The sequence below is a fragment of the Monodelphis domestica genome, chromosome 4 (genome assembly GCF_027887165.1).
Source record: "Monodelphis domestica isolate mMonDom1 chromosome 4, mMonDom1.pri, whole genome shotgun sequence".
NCBI lineage: Eukaryota > Metazoa > Chordata > Mammalia > Didelphimorphia > Didelphidae > Monodelphis > Monodelphis domestica.
In genome coordinates this window covers 191,299,984-191,323,314 of record NC_077230.1, presented here as the reverse complement: position 1 = coordinate 191,323,314, position 23,331 = coordinate 191,299,984, and the positions used below count along the sequence as shown (strand labels likewise).

The 23,331-nt window shown below is 41.6% G+C and overlaps 1 protein-coding gene across 3 annotated transcripts in view; it reads right to left on the bottom strand.

The window, feature by feature from the left end:
* PLEKHA3 (pleckstrin homology domain containing A3) overlaps positions 1-23,311 on the bottom strand; it is a 33,775-nt gene extending 10,464 nt beyond the window's left edge. The window contains exons 1-5 of one of the 3 annotated variants that reach the window (XM_007494442.2): positions 23,227-23,311; positions 21,076-21,215; positions 11,409-11,525; positions 1,404-1,559; positions 50-186 (exon numbers count right to left, since the gene is read on the bottom strand). In XM_007494442.2, the coding sequence (XP_007494504.1) occupies positions 50-186; positions 1,404-1,559; positions 11,409-11,430 (315 nt within the window). In that variant the 5' untranslated portion in view covers positions 11,431-11,525; positions 21,076-21,215; positions 23,227-23,311. Of the gene's footprint in view, positions 1-49; positions 187-1,403; positions 1,560-11,408; positions 11,526-19,408; positions 19,883-21,075; positions 21,216-22,834; positions 23,086-23,226 lie in introns of those variants that run through there. The other 2 variants (XM_007494443.3, XM_001368857.5) reach the window with 2 other exon arrangements.
* Positions 23,312-23,331: the final 20 nt, after the last annotated feature.

Sequence of the window (23,331 nt, the reverse complement as noted above, 5' to 3'; positions counted from 1 at the left end):
ATGTGACTCCAAATTTGATCAGATCTACATAGAACATTACACTTAATACCTCTACACTGGGGGATGAATGACTGTCATCATGATGGACAAATTCTTGTATGGTATGAACTTGCTGCATTAAGAGGTCACAGTAGAGGCGAAGTTCAGACATTTTGGTTTTCAGAGATTCATTGGTTTCACTTATTTCTGAAAGAAAAAGGCATTCACATTAGCCTGAGCAAGTTTAACATTCTTGTTAATAATATTCTTTAGGAGATACAGTATTATAAAAGGGGCACTAAGCAGGAATACTATAGTAAAAAGATTTCAAGATACTGGAAATGACAGAGGGGAACTATTCCCTGGTGATCTTTAAATACAAAATAGGTATCACTTATGTCTCTGGAATACAATTTAGGCAAAGTACCTTCAAAAGGCAGGGGAATGAACTACAAAATTGATGGGTACATCCCTTTAGATATTTTACAATGGCACTCTCAGAAACTCACTCAAGTCCTCATACTCAATAGTTTTCTTCTTCACTTTGACAGGATTCTGTAAGCTCATCACCTACCTATAATCTCCACTATTCATTCGCTAGGACCCCCTACAGCAGAAGCAGAGTATAAGGAGATGTTTGGGGCAAAAGAGCAGGCATGCTCCAGCCAAGCTGGATAGAGCTGGCTCCAGAATCATTAGGCAGGGCCAAAATGGAGAAGACGCCAAGAGCAGCTTGCAGCCTTCAGCAGAGATGATCAGAACAGGTTTGGTGTGATCTGCCAATCTGATCTAACCTAAATCCCTCCTGTTCGATTAATTAGTCCTTTCCCATTTCCAACAGTCATAAATAATTTATCCCTTGCCAGATTTTTAAGAAACAACTTAAAACTGGACTTAAAAACTTCAAGAATCTGGAATTTCATTGGGGAGGGGAGTTTCTCTCTACACCACACCTTGGCGAGTTTTTGCTTTTTTTCCAATTTTTTTAAACCCTGACCCTCCATCTTAGAATCAACATTGTGTATTGGTTCCAAGCAGAAGAGTGGTAAGGGCTAGGCAACAAGGGCTAAGTGACTTGCCCAGGGTCACACAGCTACAAAGTGTCTGAGGTCAAATTTGAACCTAGGACCTCTCGTCTCTGGGCCTGGCTCTCCATCACTGAGCCACCCAGCTGCCCCCTTGGCAGATAATTTTCATGACTGACCACAGCCAAAATAGAAATTCAACCGTATGAAATCCAGTTTCTGAAAACGGTCCTCACTGTACCACATCCTTAAGACAACACTCAAAACTTTACTAACTTAGCAGAATCTAACCACCACCATGCCACTAGACTCAATTCTCTTGCTTTGGGGTGTGGGGTGTGGATAGATACATAGATACACAGAGAGATACAGATAAAAGCCATATTTCCCTTTTGATACCTTTTTCCTTTTTTGCTCTAGTGTCAGTCAAACAGGCTTTTGCACTGCCCAAAGCGACTAGCCATCTCTGTCTCTCGGCGGCATTCACAGCTTTCATGTAGAAATGCTGCTCCCCTGGAATGATTAATTCCATTCTTGTATTGTCTGCTGGGTGAACTGTGGATAAGAACAAGAAAATAGTAGTTTCCAAAAGCAACACCGGGAGTTGAAACAAATGAGAAAACACAGGGGTGCCTACAGAACAAACTAATTTGGGTGGCACAGTAGTCCTGCAAAGGACAGGGGGAGCAGGGAGGAACTCTCCCCAGAGCAGCCTTGCCACTCCTCACTGAGCCAGGACCAGGGCTGGGCTGAGAGCAGAAGAGAACAAGAGAGAAACAAAGCGAGGGGAAAGAGGTGGATGAGGAAAATGCATTTGTGGTCTGTCCTACACCGCTATCTTCCTGCCAGCCTCATTTTCTAAAGCCAGCCCCTAAGAACTAGCCAAAACAATATTAAAATGACGTTGACGACTGGCATTTATTTAATGTTGTTACAGCTTCCCAAGGATGTTGCCCATATTGTTATCTCATCTGGTCCTCCCACAGCCTGGCTGATTTAGTGGATCCGTGATCTCACTGATGGGGAGGGGAGTGGGGTGCTCCCCTCGCTGCTGCAAGGGTCACCTCACATACACACACTTTAGAATCTCAGAAGCCAATGACTTCACTTCACAGATGAAGAAACCAAGACCCAGGGAGATGAAAGTGACTCCTCCAGGCCACCTGGAGCTGAGCATCAGAGGAAGACCTGAAGCAGGCCCTCTGACTCTACAGTCAGTTAGTTTCCTTCCACTGTGCCCACCTTCCCATCCACCTCTTCCACTGGGATCCACCAACATGTCGAAGCCCTTCCTGGTCCTGCTGCTGGCTAACCCTCCCAGTGGTGACAGAGTGCATCCCTTCGAGTGACACCGCTCACCCTGCTTCAAGCACACGGCTCATCCTTCTTCCGGGTCTGCATTGAGACCCAGATTGCATCTCTCCACTGCCCTATGGCTGGGAAGGCAGGAGGATGAGCTCCACAAGCTCCATCTGAGGAGGGCCTGGGGCCAGCCCCCTCTTCCTTTCCCACTCAGCAACACACCTCCAGATTTCTCACCACAATTTCCATCTTCTGGCTGTGTTGTCTCCCCCAGCACAAGGAGCTCCTTGAGAGCAGAGGGTCTTTTTTTTCCCATATTTGCATCCCCAGAGTTTAGCACAATGGTTGGCACATAGTAGGTACTTAAATAAAAGTTTACTGACTGATTATGATTTTGATTCCTCAGAGATCCCGGGATTCCCTGAGTCATAAGCATCATCCAAAACACTGCTGTTAAAAGGAAAAGGTTTCCAGGAGAATTCTGGGGTCACTGAAACCAATGTGCTGTTTCTTTTCTTCCGAATCAGTCCTGGCCCAGCTGACTCTACAAATTCATAGGTACTGATGGGACCAGCACATCCTAGCCTTGGCCCTGGGCATTCCTCCTCTCCTTGGTTTCCCTGATGTAGACAGGCAGACTATATTCCCTTAAGTGACTTTTAATCTCCCTTAGGAAGTTCTACAACATTCCAGGGCTTGATGTAATCAGCCCAGTGTTACTTACAACCAGAAGAATCCAGAGCGCCTCACCTTCTCTACATAATAAATACCACAGGCTTTATCATCCCCACTTTATAGAAAATATTAGAAAGGTTAAGGGAACCAAAGGTCTTAGGTTCAAACCTTGGGGAATGCATTTCACCTTAGTTTTCTCTTCTATTAAATGATGGTGTTTGGACCAGATAATCCCTAATGTCTTTTTGAGTCCTAAATCTATGAACTCAAGTATCAAAAATGAGATTCAAGCTCAAGACTTGCCTAACTCCAAATGCAGTGTTCTTTTCCTAGATTCCTCCCCAGGGTCACTGTGGGCAAACAAGGCCTTGATATCTTGACTGGAAAACTGATGTTGTACATCTCACATGCTATTCAGGCGAGTCAGTCTTTCCTGTCTACTATGTGTCCAGCATTGCTTCAGCTTTGGATCGGGTGCAGAAATAAACAAAAAGTGGTCAGAAGAGAGAAAACTAAAATTCATGAAACATTACTTAAAATTGTAGGTGTAATATGGACTGCAAGAAGGAAGAAGCAGAACGAATCAAAAGTCAGAAAAGGCCTGAAGAGGGGCCATATTTGCACTATGCTGTTACGTTTGTGTGTGTTATGATGACTCCAGTCAGTATGACTTTGTCATCCTTAAAGAAGACCAGTCACAACCACTGATCAATAAGTAATTTATTAAAGGCCTCCCCCAAATGCTCCAGGTACTATGCTGGGCACTGGGAAAGCAAAAACAAAGTCTCTGCCCTCAACGAGTTTACATTGTAACGGGGGAAACAGTATGTAGCGCCTGGACGTTCCCTTTACCTGAAATTTGTCCTTATCTCCAACTCCTGCCTTTCTCAATTTCCTTCAGGTCCAAGCTAAGATGATGAGGATAAACAACTAGCACTTCTATACCATTTTAAGGTTTGTAAAGCACTTTATGTGGATCACTTGACTGAATCCTCTCCACAACCTTAGGAGGAAGGTGCTATTATTATCCCCATTTTACAGATGAAGAAACTGAGACACTGAAAAGTTAAGTAACTTGCCCAGGCTCAGCTACTAAGTATCTGAGGCTGGATTTGAACCCAGTCTTTCTGAATCTAAAAATCCTGAGCTCAAAAAAATCACATCTTCTGCAAGTTGCCTTTCCAAATTCCATAAATATTAGAGCTTTCCCTCTGAGATTATTGCCAGTGTTATTCAGTATGCATCTTATTTAAACATGGGTGTTTACAAACTGTCTCCATAACTAAACTGTGAGTTCTTTAAGAGCACAGATTGGTTCTTTGTCTTTTCTTTGAATCCCTGGCACTTAGCACAGGGTCTGACACACAGTAAGTATGTAATAAGCGATTGTAGGTTTGATTCAACCTATATGCAAATATTTAAAAATATGCAAAATAGAGAGGAAACAGAGGAGGGAGGAGAATAGGAGGCAGTAGGCTAGAAAATGGAGAGGGCCTCATGTAGAAGATGGCATCTAGACTGATCTTTGAAAGAAGTTAATAGTTTGGGGTGGGGGGGTGAAGGTGAGAGAGGAGCATATTCCAGGCATTGGAGATAGTCAGGATATCCTTTATGAAAAACAGAAAAGCGTACATTCCATTGTAATGAAAACAAAGATCTTAAGGTAAATTCTAAGGTTTCTAATTTCAGTCATGAGCTTTAAACTTGAGCCTATTCCCTAAAATTCCAAGAGAAGTCCATGTGTACATTAATGGTTCTGTAGAACAAGATAAAACCTGTCTCAAAGGCAAACAATGCTACCTATATTCAACACTGACTTCCCAGCACATGGTACAGAAATGTTTTTAAATAAGATTTATTCAGATGGCCTATTCCGAGTCTGACGGTTAGAATGCACACCTCCAGCAAGAATGCCACTTCTTTTTGGAATGCCTCTTTTGAAAATGCCCTCAGGGAATAATATTTTGAGTGGCCTTAATGGCAACTAGTTTTTACCTCTTTGGAACCAATTGAGTTTTAAAAGCAACCAAAAGCCATTTAGAGCCAAGATCCAGATAAGTAACACGGGAAGTCACATACTGAAACTTAAGATTATTCTTCTGTGGCTCAAAAACAGTCTCTGAAGGTAATTCCAAAAGAAAAGATCCTGAAATATTTTGAGTAAGTATTAAGTGATGTTTACTAAATCTGTATGAAGAGTTCCAAGTTTGTGTGAAATATTTTAGTAGGTTTGATTTTTTTTAACCTGTCTTATTATTGCATGCCCAGCAAATCCCTGGGAACATGATCTGACTCAAATACAGGCTTGGATAATGCAGGTTCAGTTCCAGACTAATATCTGGAAAACACACAAAATTTTCGGTTTTCTAGTGTGTACAAAAGTTACGTTTACATTATTCTGTAGTCTATGGAGTTGTAATACTATCTGTCTGAAAAAAGCAATGCATAGTATTTTTTGCATGACTATGAGGAGCTTTAAAGCTCTCTTGATTTGAGAACTGTCTGTTTATATCCTTTGACCTTTTATCAATTGAGTAATGATTTGTATTCTTTTATATTCAACTCATTTCTCTATGTATTTGAGAAATGAGGCCTTTATTAAAGACTTGTAAAAAATTTTTGTACCATTATGATTACTTATGTATCACTTTCCATCCTATTTACCCGTTTAGTTTCTGACCTCAGCCTCCCCAAATCTGCCCTCTTTTCTATCTGCCCCACCTTCTTCTCTTATCCCCTTCCCACCTATTTTCCTGTAGAGTAAGAGAGATTTCTATACTAAGTGATTGTGTGTGTTTTTTCCCTTACTGAGCCAATTCTAATGAGAATAAAGTTCATATGCTCACCCCTTCCCACCCTCCCCCATCTTCTCTTCCTTAGTGAACACATTTTTTTTGTTTAATTTTTTCAACCCTTACCTTCCATCTTAGAATCAATACTGTGTATTGGTTCCAAGGCAGAAGAGTGGTAAGGGCTAGGCAATGGGGGTTAAGTGACTTGCCCAGGATCACACAGCTAGGAAATGTCTGAGGACAGATTTGAACCCAGCACCTCCTGTCTCTAGGCCTGGCTCTCAATCCACTGAGCCACCCAGCTGACCCCAGTGAACACTTTTTCATGATTCTTTTATGTACAATAATTTGCTCCATTCTATTTCCCCCCCTTCCCAATGCATTCCTCTTCATCATGCCTTAATTTTGTTTTATATCATCTCATCCTATTCAAGTTACACCATCACCCTCTGTCCATATATTCCTTCTGACTGCCCTAATTATGATCATCTCCCCATGGAGGGATGTGCCCAGTTTAATCTTATTGAATGCCTTCTGACTTCTCTTTCACATTTACCTTTTAATGATTCTCTTAAATTTGAGAACCAAATTCCAAATTTTCAGTTTTGGTCTTTCATCAGGAATGTTTTAAAGTCCTCTATTTCATTGAACACCCATTTTTAACCCTGAATAATTATGCTCAGTTTTTCAGGGTGATACTTGGTTAGTAAAGGTTCTAACTCCTTTGCCTTCTAGAATATAATTTTCCAGGCTCTGATCCTTTCATGTAGAAGCTGCTAAGTCTTGTGTTATTCTGACTGTGGCTCCACAATATTTTAACTGTTTCTTTTTGGCTGTTTGCAATATTTTCTCCTTGACCTGGGAGTTTTGGAATTTAATATTTCTGGGAGTTATCCTTTTGGGATCTCTTTCAGGACATGATCAGAATTGTATAATTCTATTTTGTCCTCTGGTTCTAGAATATCAGGGTAATTTTCCTCGATGATTTCTTTAAAAATGATGTCTAAGCTCTTTTTGATCATGATTTTCAGGTAGTCCAATAATTCTTAAACTATCTTTCCTAGATTTATTTTCCAAGTCAGTTGTTTTTCCTATGAGACATTTCACATTTTCGATTTTTTCATTCTTTTGACTTACTTTGTTTCTTAATGTCTCATAGAATCATTCGCTTCCACTTGCCTTATTCTAATTTTTAAGATATGATTTTCTTGAGTGAATTTTTATACGTCCTTTTCCTTTTAGCCAATTTGACCTTGTAAAAAATTCTTTTCCTCGGTGAATTTTTGTACTTCTTTTTCCAAAGGGCCGATTCTGTCTTTCAAAAATTTTTTCTCTTCAGTGCATTTTGTTATCTCTTTTTCCATTTGGCCAATTCTGCTTTTTTAAGAAGTTCCCTTCTTTGGATTTTTGTATCTTGTTTACCTATTCTGTTTTTTAGGGAATTACTTTCTTTAGTACTTTTTTGTGTCCTTTACCAATCTGTTTACTTTTTTCATGATTTTCCTATATCACTCTCATTTCTTTTCCCAATTTTTCTTCTACTCTCTTATTTGATTTTTAAAATCCTTTTGAGGTTCTCCATTAATTCTTTTTAGGCTTATGAGCAATTTGTATTTTTCTTGGAAGCTCTTGGATGCAGCAATATTGACTTTGTTGTTGTTTCCTGAGTTTATGTCAACCAAAATAACTTTCTATGCTGTTTCCTTTTTTGTTGTTTGTTCCTCTTCCTGCCTTTTCCTTCTTTTAGTTTAAAAAACCGTTAAAAACTGGGCTCTGTAACTGTGGTGAAGGAAGCAGTGTTCTGAGCTTCAAGTTCTTTGTGCAGCTGCCTTCAAGAACTGGTACTGGGGACAGATCAGCTTTCAGTTCTTCCAAGGTGGTATGCTCTTCTGGCCTATGCTCTGATCTATGAGTTATCCCAAGCACTCTTTTACCTCCTGGAACTGTGACTGGGGTCCCCTGTTCCCCTGTGGCCGTAAGTGCTGGGGTGTGCTGGTGCTCCTCTTCACCCTGCCCCTGAGCCCCTGGACTGTCACCTGGTTCTGTATATGGGCAACATGACAAGAGTCTTGTGGGCAGCTATCTAAGCTCCCCTTACCATCTGTGGCTGACAGTTCTAGAAGCCTTGGCTACTGCTTTAGCTGTGTCCAAAGCCTGCTGCCACAGTGGGGCCTGCCCTGGTATGTTACACTCCATCTCCACCTGGTGCACTAGATCCCTGGTGCAGGCCTTCCAAGTTGCTTTGGGCTGAAAATTCACTTTGCCTTGCCTTTTTGTTTTCTTCCCCTCCCCATCCCTCCAATACTCCTGCATGTCAAATAGTCAATTCTTCTACAACACCTCCATATAGCCACTACTGTGAATACCCCTGAATATACTTACCCAATCACAGAGGCGAAAGAACATGTGAATGGTTCAAGGACACTCACTGAAAGCTTTTTATTATTAGTTGCTTGTTATTTACCAGAGGCAGAGTTCTAGATTTTTCCAAGTCAGGAAGATCCAAGTTCAAATCCATCCTGACATACTATGTAACCCCGAACAAGTCATAACCTCTGTCTGCCATGTTTCCTCATGTGTAAAATGGGGGAACAACAGCACCGACCTCAAAAGTTGTTGTGAACATCCAATGAAATAACATTTGTAAAGAGTTTAGCACAGTGCCTAGCATATAGCAGTTGGTATTTAATAAATACTTGTTTCCTTCCCTCTTTCTTCCTCTTGTCCAGCCATTCTACCTCTAAAACTTACTACCTCTGAGGAATGCTTCTGGTATGTTGATTAGGAAGAGGACACAGGAACATTCTGCCTTCTTAGATAGAGGAAGTAGGGAGGGAGAAAAGAGACTGCAAAATGTCAGAAAAGGAATATTAAAAATTACATTGATGTGATATGGAAAAAACCCCAACTTACTACCTCTGAAATCATGAGGAAGTCAGGTAAACCCTCAGAGCTTGAGTGTCCTCTATAATAATGCTTGGAGGATATGGCTGTAGGCTCTAATGAGATACTATATACAAAGCAGTGTGCAAGCTTTCATGTGTTCCCTAAAGGGCAGTTCCTACTAGTACATGCAGAGCCCGGATCCTCTATGCCAGTCACTTTGGCAGGAAGATGCCCACAGGCTCTCCAAAACAACTGCAGCAGGACCCAAGCTCGGGCAGCTTTAGCCACCCTGGAAAGCCTTTTGGGTGCATGCTTCCCCAGAAACAGCCTAGTGAAATACTGAGGGTGCACCATCTAGTATTCTGGCCAGGCAGGGGTGAATCCTTAGACCATGAGAGAGAAACACAACATGAGACAAATCAGCTTCCACGTGGGCAGGGACAGTGGCAGAGCAGAGGAAAAGGGGGCAGACAGCTTAGACTACCACGGGGCCTGTGGCTACGATCCCCACAGGGCTTTTTCAATGGTCCCAACTACAAAAACTCCTGTTTTTTGACATCCATACACTCCCGTTTGATGTTAGGAGACCCAGAAAGCCACAGCCTTGGAAGTTCCAGGTCACCCCAAGGGCAAGGGGGAGGCATGGAGTGGGTGCAGGAGGGTGTAGCATGCCGCCAATCAAGTCTTACATAAAGGAGAACAACAACATCAGAGAAATCTGAGACTGACGGAGGAAGTGGGTTGGCTGCATGAGGAGGAGGGATAACTAAAAGAAAGGCCCCATTTTACACCGGTCCCCACCACATCAAGAGATCACAAGATCAGATAGTTAGAGCTGGAAGGTGGCCAAGAGGTCATCAAGCCCAAATCTCTCATTCTACATATAAAGAAATGAAGGCCTGGTGAGGTTAAGTGGTTTGTGAAAGGCCAAGAAGCCTAGTAAGTGTCTGAGGAAGGGTTTGACAGTTCTTCCTCAGACTAAGTCCAGCACTCTAACCAATGATTCCATTTAACTGTTTCTATAAATCTACAAGAAGGCTCTGTATATTGGATGGTCTCTCTTGGGAAGACTCGAGGAAGAATGTGGAAAAGAAAGCATTGGGATAATGACAAGGTCCATATGGATGAGCTGCAGTCTTCACCACTGGAAAGAGGATCCCCATCGAGGAGATTACATTTCTATCAAAGCATCTTAGCATCTTGCTGGTCTAGTTTTTCCTTCCCACTTTTCTACCAAGAATCTAATACTTTTCACAATCACTTTACCTGATTCAACCCTTACACTCCCACTCACCAAAATGACGTGAATGATCCATAAATTTTTTTTTTTCTCGGTACAATCAGTACATCATTTCTCCTCTAGAATGTGTACCTTTTAAAAAGGATTTTATGACTGTATTCCAAACTGGTACTCAGAATCTATCTGGTAGATTACTTCAAAACATTAATAAGGGAAATTATCCATCTTTTAGAGTTCAGCTTCTGAACTTTTAAGATGTCTTTTAGCAATGAAAGACTTGTAGAATCAGAGTAGATGTAAAAATGTTAAGAGTCTTTCTCTAACAAGACAACCAATTTTAGTGGAAAGATTCATTTTTAATTTCATTCCAAATGAATGCAGAAGCAGAAAAAACTATGTTTAAGAATGTCCATTTGCTAGGCAAGGGACACGAATAGGCAGTTTTCAGATAAAGAAATCAAAACATCAATAAGCACATGAAAAAGTGTTCTAAATCTCTCATAATTAGAGAAATACAAATCAAAACAACTCTGAGGTATCACCTCACACCTAGCAGATTGGCCAACATGACAGCAAAGGAAAGTGATAAATGTTGGAGATGTGGCAAAATTGGGACACTAATGCATGGCTAGTGGAGTTATGAATTAATACAACAATTCTGGTAGGTAATTTGGAACTATGTGCAAAGGGTTTTACAAGACTATCTGCCCTCTGATCCAGCTATACCACTGTTGGGTTTATACCCCAAAGAGATAATAAGGAAAAAGACTTTTACAAGAATATTCATAGCTGCGCTCTTTGTGGTGGCAAAAAATTGGAAAATGAGGAGGTGTCCCTCAGTTGGGGAATGGCTGAAAAAATTGTGGTATATGTTGGTGATGGAATACTATTGTGCTAAAAGGAATAATAAACTGGAGGAATTCCATGTGAACTGGAACCACTTCAAGTAATTAATGCAGAGTGAAAGGAGCAGAACCAGGAGAACATTGTACACAGAGACTGATACACTGTGGTATAATAAATGTAACGGACTTCTCAACTAGCAACAATGCAATGACACAGGACAATTCTGAAGGACTCATGAGAAAAAACACTATCCACATTCAGAGGAAGAACTGTGAGAGCAGAAACACAGAAGAAAAACAACTGCTTGATCACAGGTATGATAGGGATATGACTAGGGAGTTTGACTTTAGATGATCACTCTATTGCAAATATTGATAATATGGAAATAGGTCTTGATTAATGACACATGGAAAACCCAGTGGAATTGCACATCAGCTTCAGGAGAGGGGAAAAAACATAAATCATGTAACCCTGGAAAAAATAGTCTAATTTAAATAAATAAATTACTTTAAAAAAAATTTTTAAATAGAATGCCCATTTGCAAAAGGGTAAAAAATGGTAAATTTTCTTATGAACTGTAGTTTTCTCAACTTTTTGAATACAAAATTCAATTTCTTCCTTCATTTGTTTTAAATTTTCTTCTAATTTCGATTGTTCTCTTACCTTTAATTTCACAAACAGCCATCTTTATGCTTCCTTTGCTTCCTTTACACACATCATCTTGTGAATCATAATAGGATAATATCCCATTATCTAAAACAAACCAGCGAGGTTGCCAACCTAGGAGCACAAATAGCAGAATGTTAGTGGAGAGAAAAATAAGTATTTTTACATTGGAAAGATACTGCAGGCAATTGGTTGGTTTTAAATCAATTAATCATTTATTTATTTACTTATTGGCTCTGTTATTATAGTTTTGCCCATTAAATTTTACATGATCCAATTCTACTTAAGCATCTACTTATCTCGCCTCAGATTAGAAAAATTTCAGTGCAATTTCATGATGAATATGGGGAATATGTGTTTATACTATTTTTATAATAGTTTCCAAGTGTGTTGCTTACTGATTTTTTATTTGAACAATATGCCTTTTCTCACAGTATCCATTCTCACACATCTCTAATGTCCTTATCTAAAAGCTAACAACTTTAGGACATTCTTTTATTCATTCAATAAGTAATTATATTAAGTACCTAATCTATGACAGGCAGGAGACAGGGTTGGACAAAGGATAAGTGAACTAGTCTTGGAATCAAGAAGACTTGGATTCAAGTCCAGTTTCTAACAAATGTACTGATTTTTGTGACCTTGGACAACTCACTTGGCCTCTCAGAACCCCAAGAAACATTTTAAGACAATTAAGTTAGTTATGATATGGGCCAGCTAGGTGGTGCAGGGAACAGAGTCTAGATCTGAAATCGGGAAGACCCAAGTTCAAATCCAGCCTCAGACACTTACTAGTTGTGTGACACTAGGCAAGTCACTTAACACTCAATTCCTGTAAAATGAGCTGGAGAAGGAAATGGCAAAACACTCCTATAACTTTGTCAAGAAAAGTGCAAAAGGGCTCAGACATGACTGAAAAAAAATGATAAAGGAGGCTCTTCACAGGGAGTTCCTGTCACTGATGAAATCACAGGTCCAGTTTAAAAAAACAAACAAACAAAGTCACAGAGTACTAAGAAAATGTACCAGGCATTCATTATGCTTATGGCAGACAATTTTAAATAATCCTTTCCCTTGAGGAATGGGGAGGGGGGGGGAATATACCTAGATGAATAAAATAGAGGGGCAACTAGATAACTCAGTGGACAGAATGGCAGTCCTAGAGTTGGGAGATCCTAGGTTCAAATTTGACCTCAGACATTTCCTAGCTATGGGACCCTGGACAAGTCACTTAACCCCAACTGCCTAGCCCTCACTGCTCTTCTGTCTTAGAGTGGACATTTAGCATTGATTCTAAGATAGATGGATAGGAGGGAGAGAAGGAGACCAGAGTCATGGATAACTCTGAGGTTAAGCACCTGAGTGACCAGAGAGGATGGGAATATCCCTGGCAGAAATAGGGAAATTTAGAGGAGGGTGGGTTTTGCTTTTGACATGTTAACTATGAGATCCCTGAGACATCCAATTGAAAATGTCTAATATGCTGCTATAATTATTAATGTGATTGAACTGAGAAAAAATGCAAAATGTTAGGGCTACACACACACACACACACACACACACACACACACACACACACACACACGATGTGTGTACACACATATACATCTGGGAGTCATTTGCATGTATCTGATAACTGAATCCAGGTGAATTGATGATAGTTCCCAGAGAAAAAAAGGCCACCCTGGACAAGAGCCTTGGAGGACATCCATGATTAGGGGACTAAAAATGGATAATGAGCTAGCAAAGAAGACTGTGAAAGCACAGTCAGACAGGTAGAAGGGGAAACCAAGAGCAGTGTTATAAAAACCCAGGAGAGAGAATCAAAAAGTGAGGGTTCAGCAGTATCAAAAGCAACCCAAAAGTTAATAAGGATGAGAACTGAGAAAAGACCATCAGACTGAAGAGTAAGAGATCACAGTTGAATTAGGTTGGAAGCCAGACTGCAAGAGACTGAGAAGTGACAGAAGAAGAGGCAAAAATGTATCAACAGCTTTAGTTTCTAATTTACTGCAAAAAAGAGGAAAGATGGATAGGGTGTCCCAAAAGTTTCAGTGCAGTTTTGGGGTATTCATAGTTTAATAGGCCATCCTGTAGACAGTTTGATCGAAAAGTTTTTAAGAGTGGTAGAAACCTAAATATTTTTATAGGCAGCAAGGAAAAGATTTTAAGAATACATGATAGGGAAAAAAATGAATATACAGTAGGGAAGAGAATCATAAAGGGAACAATTTGATAGAGGACTCAGAAAATGGGATAAAAGACACATATAAAGGTGTTGGTCTTGGTAAAGCAAGCAACCACTCCTTTATGAGAAGCTAAAGCAAAGGAGAAAACAGGGAGAAAAGTAAAGGGATTTAGCAATGTAGAATTGGGAGAAAGAGCACTCACAGTGGTGAATGGCTTATTTTCTCAATAAGGTCTTGTGGCAAAGTCCTTGGCTAAGAGGAAGCAAGAAATGGGCAGTATGGGAGGCTAAAGGAGAGAAAAGAAGGTTGGAAGAGCCTCTGTAAGAAGTATGAGAGCTAAGAAGAAAAGACTGCCATTTTGCATATGAGGACCCAGCTGAGATTAGATAACATTAATCTGTAGTGAATCCAGTCCAGGAATTTGTGTGACTTTCTCAAGTCCTTTTTGGTATCAGTGAGTAGTAGGGAGAAAGTAGACAGAGGCTAGAGACTTCCAAATCCCAATAAAAGACTTGGAATGCCCCTTTCTTTCCCTGAAGTAGGACTCTGAATATATTCATTTAATTAACTCTTCCTGAACATCTCCACGGTACACAGTTACTCAATCCCTGGCCAGGAGGAAAAACTTGCTCAAATGAGGCATAGTTTCTCTCTGCCCTCAACTCCCACCTGCTCCATTCCAACTGAGAATGTGGAGGTCACTGTGTTCCCTAGATGTTCATCAAGAGCACTCCTGATCTACAGGCAGTCTGGCTGTTCCTGTTCTTTCTGTGACTATTAAATCAGAAGATAGTTCAGATCTTTCATGTGTCCAGCAAAAAAAATAAAATGCACCAAGATGTAAAAAATGGAAGATTTAAATATCTTGGTTAACTTGACTACTCATGTGCTAAATTGCTATCCCTTTTATCCCAGGGCCAGCCAGACACTAACAAAAAGAAAGGGCAAACCCTGCTGAGAATCTTTAGGCAAAAGGATCTCATCTCACTAAAATTAGGCTGGCAATACTATATGAAAGGGCTGTAGATGCCACACTGTGTGCCTGATAAACCATACCAACAGCAAGGAAGGTTCTTCTCAATCAAGAAGTGCGGTGATACCAACTAGAGGCTGTCAGCCTTGATCTCTGTGGCCAATTTTGCTTAATGCTAGGGTAGTGGTTAGAAGGATGGCCTTGAAGTTAGGAAGGAAGAACTAGGTTCAAATCCTGGCTCAGGCACTCACAAAAGCTACTTTGGCAAGTTGCTTTAACCTCTCTTAGTCTCAATTCCTTTGAGCATGCTTTCTTCTACCTCTAAGTCTATGACCTCATAATTCTTTTTACATGGCAGGGGTTCAGAAGGTCAGGGATGGTAGTCAAGATAAAATTACTAGGGAGCAGCTAGGTAGCTCAATGGATTGAGAGCCAGACCTAGAAATGAGAGGTCCAGGGTTCAAATCTGTTCTCAGACACTTCTTAGCTGGGTGACCCTGAGCAGGTCACTTAACCCCCATTGCCTAGCCCATACCACTCTTCTGCCTTGGAACCAATACATAATATTGATTCTAAGGCAGAATGTAGGGTTAAAAAAAAAAGATAAAATTACTATTATGTAAAACCAAAAACATCAAAATAAAACATTTTTAGGGGGAAAAATGAAGGTAGTAAAAGTGGTAAACTCTGCCACTATGCCAACCAACAAGTCCAGAGAGTACAAATATAGTTATATAAAACACTATTCTGTTGTTTGCTCATCCATAAAATAAGGGTGTTGAACCTGATGATCTCCAAAGGCTCTTCCAGTTCCAAAACCTGTCTAAAATCCTAAAAGGTCATGCTTAGTGTAATATTTCCCACAATCCAGACTATTTGCATCTCCAACCACTATAAAGCTCAGATATTTCACTGATAGAAGGGCCATTCTTACTCTCACAGAAAATATTTGCTCATATTTTAGTAAAATTAAAAAAAAATAACCCCAAAACCTCATTACCTAGTTTCTCAGAATACAGCAAACTAGAAAGATATGGGTGTCCTAGCAGCAGCAGTAATAAAAAAAAAAGAGAGAGAGAAACCCAGAAATAAAGTGAAAGTTAAATTATAAAAATCAGGCCACAGAATCCAAAAAAGGTAGTAAATAAGTTCCATTTTAGTCTAGGAACAAAAAGCTCACATCTTAATAGTTTCTAAGAGCAGCATTGAGCTGTGAGTCAGTACAATAATTGATGGTCAAAATGGCTGGCGCTGAGACATTAAGAAAAGGTTAATTTTGCATTCAGTATAGCCCCTACTTAAGAAATCAAGGAAGCACATAAATTTCTACTAAGATAATAGAAAAAGCTCAAATGCTCAACCTCCAATTATCCCATATGTTATTCAATGAGGCACAGTCCTATTCACAAAAGTATTATCATGTTGGTGCATGAATGCAGATACGTGGTGCTTAATAAATGCTTCTAATTTGGATTGGATTGGATGGATGCATAAGAGCAATGCAAAAATGCTCTTTTCTTCCCAACTTGCCTACTCAGTTTGAATTGAATTGGTGCAGCTAAGGGGCACAGAGTGCCAGGACTGAGTCAAAAGACTCATCTTGAGTTTAAATCTGGCCCCAGACACTTATTAGCTGTATGACCCTAGGCAAGTCACCTTACCCCCATTTGTCTCAGATTCCTCAGCTGTAAAATGAGCTGGAGAAGGAAATACTCCAGTATCTTTGCCCGCCTCCAAAAACCAAATGAATACTAGGAAACTCTAAACAACACTCAGTTTGAACAGCTATTATCTATGAGTGTCTAGAAGTAAGTAACAAGAGCTCCAGGAAAAAAAGGATGAAAAACTTGAGGTAATACTTAAGTTGTTTTATTTCTGTCCTAAAACACTGGAGTACGCCCATGAGCAAATGCCTTCCAGTGTACTGTAAATCATACTTTTACTGGAAGCACAGTCATCAAAGTGATTGCCTTAGATTTTATAGCAGATAACCAGCTAGCTACTATTAAAACTACTCATTTCCAGATTCAGTATATTGTGTGTTAACTATTTTAGGTAATATTTAATGTGACATTTCTATGAACATGCCTCAGAGAGGCCTATCTAAATATTCAGTGATGGAAAAATGGATTTCCTAACTAATTTTTTAAAATTCCATTTCTAAAATGAACAATTTTTTTCAATTCAAGGAAACTTAGGAAACATTATCAAAAACCCTATCCCATCAAAAAGCATTTAGAAATAAAAATGTCAGTAATGTGAAATATTTTTAGTAATGTACAAAATAGTCTGACCCAGGGTAAACTGAAACAAACAAAAAAAAAATCCTATTCTACCAAAGTTTCAGCAAGTTTCCATTTAGCTTAAATACTTTTGACATGATTGACAAAAACGCTAAAATATTTGTAGTTTTAAAAATCAATCAACTTGGTGTCAGATTACACAAGGAAAAAGACCAGTGAGATTGTATTTACTGGCTGGTACCAAATTATATCTCATCTCAATTACACAGTTTGTTAGGAAATTGCATTAAGTGGTTCCTAAAGCCTGGAGAATATAGCCAGCTCTGACACTTCGGGCCTCAGTACCAGAGATAAGTCAGATTACAGCTGTGCTCTGCCCTTCTGTTCCAAGGAAAGAAAGCCATTGCATTTCAACCACATAGTGAGTGGCATCATAAACAGCCCAACTGTTCCATGGAACTGTTGGGAAAATATCTATTAAAAGAAGCATTCCTTTTAGATGTAATAGGTTGGCTCTGGCTCTTAAGGGAGAATAAAATACTGGTACACTATGAATTTTGGTATAAATCTGGCTTTTACCTCCCAATAAATGGAATATGCCCATCTGATTTGGGGCAATCCTAGCTCAATGATGACATTGACAGACTTAACACAAGATTAAATTTAGAGAAGCTTAAGATGGCATAAGATTTTCAAAGTACTTAAAGTTTTTTTCTCAGAAAGAAGAATAAATGGACACTGAGTCAAGATTTTATAGCTTTATCTAACTAACTTGAATAGCTGACTACACATTGTAACAAGTGTCTATTTTAAATCCATTTCATTTCAAGGTTGGTCTAGATCATCTAGAAAATTCTTTATATACCTAGACTCACTTTCTGGCCTTCCTATTCCACTACAGGGCATTTCTAGGCATTTATTTATTCAACTCAGTTTCATTTGAGAAAAATCTTCCCTCCCCCAACCACTTATTGAAACTAATTACTTTGCTTTAGTATATGGCCCTTATTCAAAGTCAAGTAGCCAGAATTAAAATAAATTGGTACTTCACTAAAAAGAGATCCTTATTCTTCAGGATACTAATGAAAACTCCAAAATTAAGGTTGCTGAAATAAAGGCTTAAATGAGGGGGAGGGTTTTTTGTTTGTTTGTTTTTTAAGAAATGCTGTATTGGGCAACTGAGTACCACAGTGAATAAAGCCCCAGGCATAGAGTAGGAAGGACCTGGGTTCAAATTTGACCTCAGAAACTTCCTAAATGTGTCCCAGGCAAGTCACTTAATCCTGTTTACCTTGCCCTTTCCTCTGAGGGAGGGAGAGGGAGGGGGGAGGGGGGAGAGCAGAGAGGGTAGAGAGAGAGGGAGAGAGAGAGAGAGAGAGAGAGAGAGAGAGAGAGAGAGAGAGAGAGAGAGAGAGAGAGAGAGAGAGAGAGGGAGAGAGAGAGGGAGAGAGAGAAAGGGAGAGAGAGAAAGGGAGAGAGAGAAAGGGAGAGAGAAGTAGGGAGGAAAGGAGAAAGAAAGGAAGACAAGAAGACAGGAAGAAAGAAAAAAGAGAAAGACAATCACTAAAAGGTATTTCAACAGGTTTATTCATTCAAAGTTGTCCAAAATTGTTTGGTTTTTTTAATGCACACTTCAAAGAAATAGCAAACACAATTCATCTTGACAACAAATGTTATCAAAATGACAAAATGCAGTGGGAAGGTAAAGGACAATTAAGATAGAAGAGGTAGAAGTTACCTCTCTCAAGTATATTCTCTCCCAGTTTACTGGGAACGAATAAAACAGGACAAATAGAAAACAGCATTTTCATTTAACGGTTTGGGAGGGGTGGGTGCATGGGGGCTGAGAAATAGATTAGATAGGGGAAACATAATTAAAAATCAAGGCAATAAGGGTCTAAGCCATTAAGAATGTTCAGTACCACCTGGGCAGGCTTGCACACTTCCATCTCCCTACCCCTGCCACTACCACTACTACCACCTGCCCCCCAGCAAGAACAGATAGACATTTTTGGTGTACATTGTTGCAAAAGGAAGTTGAAGTCTTTAAAAGGAGTGAACATTGGGTTTGTCTCATAATTGCAGAAAAGGGGGGAGGGAAGAGAGAGGTTAGGGGAAACCCAAGACTGGCTTGGGGAAATTGGGGAGAAGGTGGATAGGCCCACAGTTTAATCTTCTTTCTCCGTGGGGCTGATTCCCCCCCCCCCCCATATCTATGCTTGCTTCGCAACACCCTAAGGCCACACACACACTCACGGGCTTCACGACCCTCTTCTAAGAGCACATCCATCATACACAGAGCCATCTCACACACACGTTTCACACACCCTTCTCCTAAGAGAACATTCCTCCTAACACACTCACAGGCTTCACGACCCTCTTCTAAACACTCACATGCACATTCTGCCCCACCATACCCCTGTAGATACTTGTTTCACGACACCCTTCTCCAAAGGCCACACTTATCACACTTGCGTTACACAACACTCTTCTAGGGCTACTCGTCACGCACACATACACACACTCACCCCCAGCACCTGCACCTTCGCGCCCCGTTCCCCGCCCCTCGGTCCTGTTGGGGCCCCTAGGTACCTGTGAGATAATTGGTCCACTTGTACAGAACTCCCTCCATCCTTCAGAGCCCGGCGCCGCGCATCCTCCTCACGGGTGCCCCGGGCTGGTCTCCTCCCCTCCGAGCGCTGCTGCTCCCGCTCCGGCTGCCCCTCCCCAGGGCCTGTGCCTTCAGCCGGGGCGGGAGCGGCTGCGAACACAGTCAACCCCTCTGCAGGGGGCTCCCCGCGCAGGGAAGGTCTGCGCGCCTGCGGCGGCCCCGGCCCCGGACGGCAGCGGCTGGGCAGCAGCCGGGCTCCGGCCTCGTCATTCCCCGCCGGGGCTCGCGGGCTGCGGACGAGCCTGAGCCTGCGCCGCCGGCAGAGGCCGCCCGCCCTGCGCCGGGCTGCCCTAGCCCCTGCCCGGCTCTCCTGCCTCCCTCCTTCCCTCCTGCTTCCTTCCTTCCTTCCTTCTTTCCTTCCCTCTCCCCCGGGCTCTCGTTTATTTTCTCTGACCCCGACGAGGTTTTTACTTCCTGGATGAAAGGGGCCGGCTCTGAGAGCGAAACCCCACCCAAACGGCGGAGCCTGGGCTCCCGGGGATGGAGGGACCTGGGGAGGAAGAAGGGAATCTCCTCCCCCTCCGTTGCCTTCCCCTCCAGCCCCTCTCCCCCCTCCTCCCATTCCCTTCCCTTGTCCCTCCCCTTTTTTGCCCCCTCCCCTTCTTCATCCCCCTCTCTTCTTTCCCTTCTCTTCTTACTCCTCCTCCTTTCCTCTTCTTACTCCTCACCCTTTCCTCTTCTTCATTCTTCCTGCTCCCCCTCCTCTCTCCTTCCCCTTCCCCCTTCTTCTTCTCTCCCTTTCCCCATTCTTCTCGTTTTCCTGCCTCCTCCTTCTTACCTCCTCCCCTTCCCTTCCCCCTCCCTTCTTCCTCCTCTTGCCCCTTCATCTCCCTCTCCTTTTCCCCTCCCCTCTCTTCCTTCTCTCCTTTCTCCCTCTGCCTCATTGCCCCCCTGCCCCCTCCCTCTTTTCTTTTCCCTTCCTCTTCCCTTTTCCCTTCTTCCCACTCCCTTTTCCTCTTCATCCTCCTTTCCTCTCCCCTCCCTCTTCTCCCCCCCCCCCCTTCTTGGCCCCTTCTCCCTCTCCTGTCAAAGAATCCTAGCATCTCAGCCCTGCTGCCCTATCCCAGAGTCCGGCTCTCCATCACTTGTAATTCCTGCTATCCAACTCCAACAACAGTAATCTAACATACATGTAGTGCTTTAAGGTTTGCAAAGCACTCACTATTTCACTGGAGCCAACCTTGGGAGACAACTAGTATCCTCTCCCAGGTTAAATGACTTGCCCAGGGTCATAACTAATTCTTGTATCAGAATTGGAATTCCAGTATTCCTTAAGGTTGAAAGGAATTTCCAACTCCCTCGTTTTATAAGTGAAAAAAATGAGACCAAGTTTAAATTCAAACAACTATTAATGTCCTTCACAGAATTTGAGTTCGACTTTTTGTTTGTATTTATATCTCCAGAATACATGGTCCCCGACCTGTTTCTTTCTTTCTTTAGAGCTAGAAGGGATTTCTGAGGTTGTTAAATTCAACTCATCTGTTTCTAAGATCTGGAAACTTAAGGCTGAGAAAGGTGTTCCCAGGGACACACAGCTAAGTGTCTTCCTTAGGGAAAGGACTAGGCAGTCATCGAATCCAACTCCTACCTTTTACAGATGAAACTGCTGATGAGAGAGGTTTAAAAGCTTGTAGGATAAGTGCCTGAAGTGGGATTCAAACTCTTCACCAAATAGAGGCCTCTCTGAGGTATAATCCCCCTCTTCCATCTCAACCTCTTTTTCTAGTCCTGAAAGACAAGATTAAGCAGGGAATTGCCATCAGGGAAGTCTGGGTTTGAATGAAACATTTATTATTAGTGTGTGGCCTTGAGCAAATTACTTAACCACTTTGGGCCAGTTTTCTTCTCTATAAAACAACTGGGTGACCCCCAAATCCCTTCCAAGCTTTAATGCTAATCAATAGTGATTTGTAATTTGTAAATTAAAAAGGAGTTGAGGGAGATGCCCTGAGTTCAATACATACACACCTCGAGTTGGGAGGCTGGCACCCAAAGGGAACTAAAAATATTAGTACCCTGAGCATGGCGCATGCTTCTTGTGTTCCTATCAAACAGCTAGTTGCAAGCATTAATGTAATAAGAGCACTCTTGCTCTTAGGTAATATAGACCTCTGGGAATGTGCGTGGATTTTGTTTTCAAATGTTATTTAGCACAAGTGAGCACCAAGTCATGATTTTGTTTCTGTTCTTGAATGAAATTGAAGATATTTCCTTTCTTCTTACTATAAATCCCTCCTTTGTATCTTTCCTGCCCACTTCTGGGCTCTGTAGGATTAGAGATTTAAAACTGCCTAAATGGACCTTGGGGTTTATGGTCCTGGAGGAAGTAACCCCAGAGGCTATTTATTTTGTCCAACCCCTCTCCAGTTACAAAGGAAAAAACTAAGGTCTGGGGGTAGGCTAAGCCTTTTGGCTAGATGGAACAGGTAGTAATCAATCCTCAAGAGGTAGGATTTGAATCTAGGTATTTCTCTGATTTCTCAAACCATACTTTTTCTACTTTGTACCACTTTGCTTCCCACTCCAGTCCAGAATCTTGGCCTTTTTTTTTTTTAAACCCTTACCTTCTATCTTGGAGTCAATATTGGCTTCAAGGCAGAAGAGTGGTAAGGGCAAGGCAATGGGGGTTAAGTGACTTGTCCAGGGTCACACAGCTAGGAAGTGTTTTGAGGGCAAATTTGGACCTAGGACCTCCCATCTCTAGACCTGGCTCTCAATCCACTGAGCCACCCAGCTGCCCCCCCCCCCCCAAGAATCTTGGCATTTTTTAACAGAAGAAATTGGAATCCAGAAAGGGTTAGTGATTTACCCAATGTCACAGCACTTTATAATATTATATAAGTGGCACAATCTATTATTATGAGTGGTACTTTTATTTTGAATTGTGATCGTTTGGGGTAAGGTGTCTTCTTTCTTCTCTATTAAATGGAAGACCCCCAGCAAAAGCTTTGAAGATAGTCATTCATATTTGAACCGAACTGAGAATTCTTCTCCATTCTCAGAAAACAGCTACTTTGAAAGGGGCTAGGTTTGTGAGTTTATTCAGGAGAAACTACCCAGGAACTCTGGAGCTAAAGAAAGGCACTAGGCGGTTTACCAGAATGAAAAAGCCATTTAGACTGGCTATCTGAATGACCTCGGGTAACACCTCGGAGATGTTTAATTGCTTCCAGAGATCACCTCTCTCAAGAGGACACGCCCACCTCATTATTGGACTCTGAAGGGGATGGCTTAATGCACGGTGGGGCGGGGGGAGCCCTTTAAGGAATGAAGTTCTGGTGCCCGCACATTCCCCACTGGGAACAGAGTTGTTGCTTTCTTGAAAGCCTCCAGAAAGTTACTGGCACCTTTTGCAATTCCATCCTCAGGCAGAGCTTGTCTATTGCTGCTCTAAATGACACGGCCAGGCAGAGAGACCAAACCAGGAGACTTCATACTAATCGTTTCCTCGGAGTCGTTCTTTTCCTTTTAAGCTTTGAAACCAATGTTTGTAGCCAGCAACTGCCTTCACCCCGGTCTCTGAGCCCTTTGACAGTTTCACTCTCTGGGCAAGTGAAATTATGTCATGCTGGTTAAACTAGCGTAGTAACTTTACTTTAAAAGCTTACAGCTTTTGTGACTTTTTTTTTTTTTACCACCTTCTACCCCAGCAGAACAATTAATACAAAGCCACTGAGTAAGAGAAAAGGGAAAATTCAGGCTACCGAAGAGACTCTCTCCAGGCTCTCCCGCCACTCACCTCCCGACTGGGTTCAGAATGGATTAATGCAAGACAGCCTTCGTCCCGCCCAGTCCAGACGAGAACTGCCCCCTTTGGAGGTGTGACAAGGCTCCGCCTCCAGCG